This window comes from Aptenodytes forsteri, unplaced genomic scaffold (genome assembly GCF_000699145.1).
Source record: "Aptenodytes forsteri isolate BGI_AS27 unplaced genomic scaffold, ASM69914v1 Scaffold886, whole genome shotgun sequence".
In the NCBI taxonomy this organism is placed as follows: domain Eukaryota; kingdom Metazoa; phylum Chordata; class Aves; order Sphenisciformes; family Spheniscidae; genus Aptenodytes; species Aptenodytes forsteri.
The window spans coordinates 78,480-79,455 of record NW_008795634.1 but is presented as its reverse complement, the minus strand read 5'-3'; the positions used below and the strand labels follow the sequence as shown (position 1 = coordinate 79,455).

Sequence of the window (976 nt, the reverse complement as noted above, 5' to 3'; positions counted from 1 at the left end):
CCCACCTTGGGGGGCCGGGCCACCAATTTGGGGGTGCTGAGCTCCCAGTACCTCTGCAGGGGCTCCTGTCTCAACGCCCCAAGGCTCCGCTCCCCGCGCCCTGAACACCAGCATGTGCAGAGCAGGAGAGAGCGGGGTGATTCCCCTGACCGGGCGAGTGGGGGAGCCGGGACCCCCGTGCCACCGTCCACCTGTCGTGTTCCCCCGCGCCGCCGTCCGCCTGTTGTGCACCCCACCATCCACCTGTTCCCCCCTCCCCAGCACTTGTATTTATTTGAGCTGCTCGGGGGTCCGGGCGACTCCGCGCGCTCCCAATAAAGCACCGCGGCTTCTCCACACCGTGGGTTTATTCCTCATTACCGGGGGGCGCAGACAGGCACCCGGGGTGTCCCCCCAAACCCGCGTCATGTGGCGGCGTCCCCCTCGGGCTGGAAGGTCTCCTCGCGCCAGAGCTGGACGTGGCGCTCGGTGGCGGCGAGCAAGCAGGGCAGGGTGGGGTGGAAGGAGAGGGACTGCACCACGCTGCGGCCCACTGCCAGGCTGAGCGCCAGCGAGCCCTGTGAGGGGGTGTGAGGATGTGGGGGGGCTCCCCTGGGACCCCCAAAGCATGGGCTTGCCCCCCCACCCACTCACCTCCACCAGGTCCCAGAAGTAGACGTTGCCGTCCTCGGAGGCGCTGCCCACGTGGGTGTCCTGCTCGCTCAGCACGCAGTCCAGCCGGTACGCTGTGCTGCGGTGGCCCGTGTACCTGCGGGGGGTCCCGGGAGGGGGCAGGATGAGGCGGGGTTCCCCCCACAGCCCCCCGGGGGGGGCGCGGGGCCACAGGGAGAGGGGCTCGTACTCGCCCAGCAGCTCTCCCGTCTCCTTGTCCAGCAGGCGCAGGGTGGAGTCGAGGCTGGCGGCCAGGGCGCACTGCCCGTCCTTGCTGAAGCAGACGCTGGTGATGGGGCCTGGGAGCGGACGGGAGTGTAGGGGT

At 70.3% G+C, this 976-nt stretch overlaps 1 protein-coding gene across 1 annotated transcript in view; it reads right to left on the bottom strand.

Moving 5' to 3' along the window:
* Positions 1–329: 329 nt before the first annotated feature.
* Positions 330–976, bottom strand: part of WDR83 (WD repeat domain 83) — an 8,015-nt gene continuing 7,368 nt past the window's right edge. The window contains exons 2-4 of the mRNA XM_009282496.1: positions 842–950; positions 634–748; positions 330–557 (exon numbers count right to left, since the gene is read on the bottom strand). Of these exons, the coding sequence (XP_009280771.1) occupies positions 405–557; positions 634–748; positions 842–950 (377 nt within the window). The 3' untranslated portion in view covers positions 330–404. The remainder of the gene's footprint in view (positions 558–633; positions 749–841; positions 951–976) is intronic.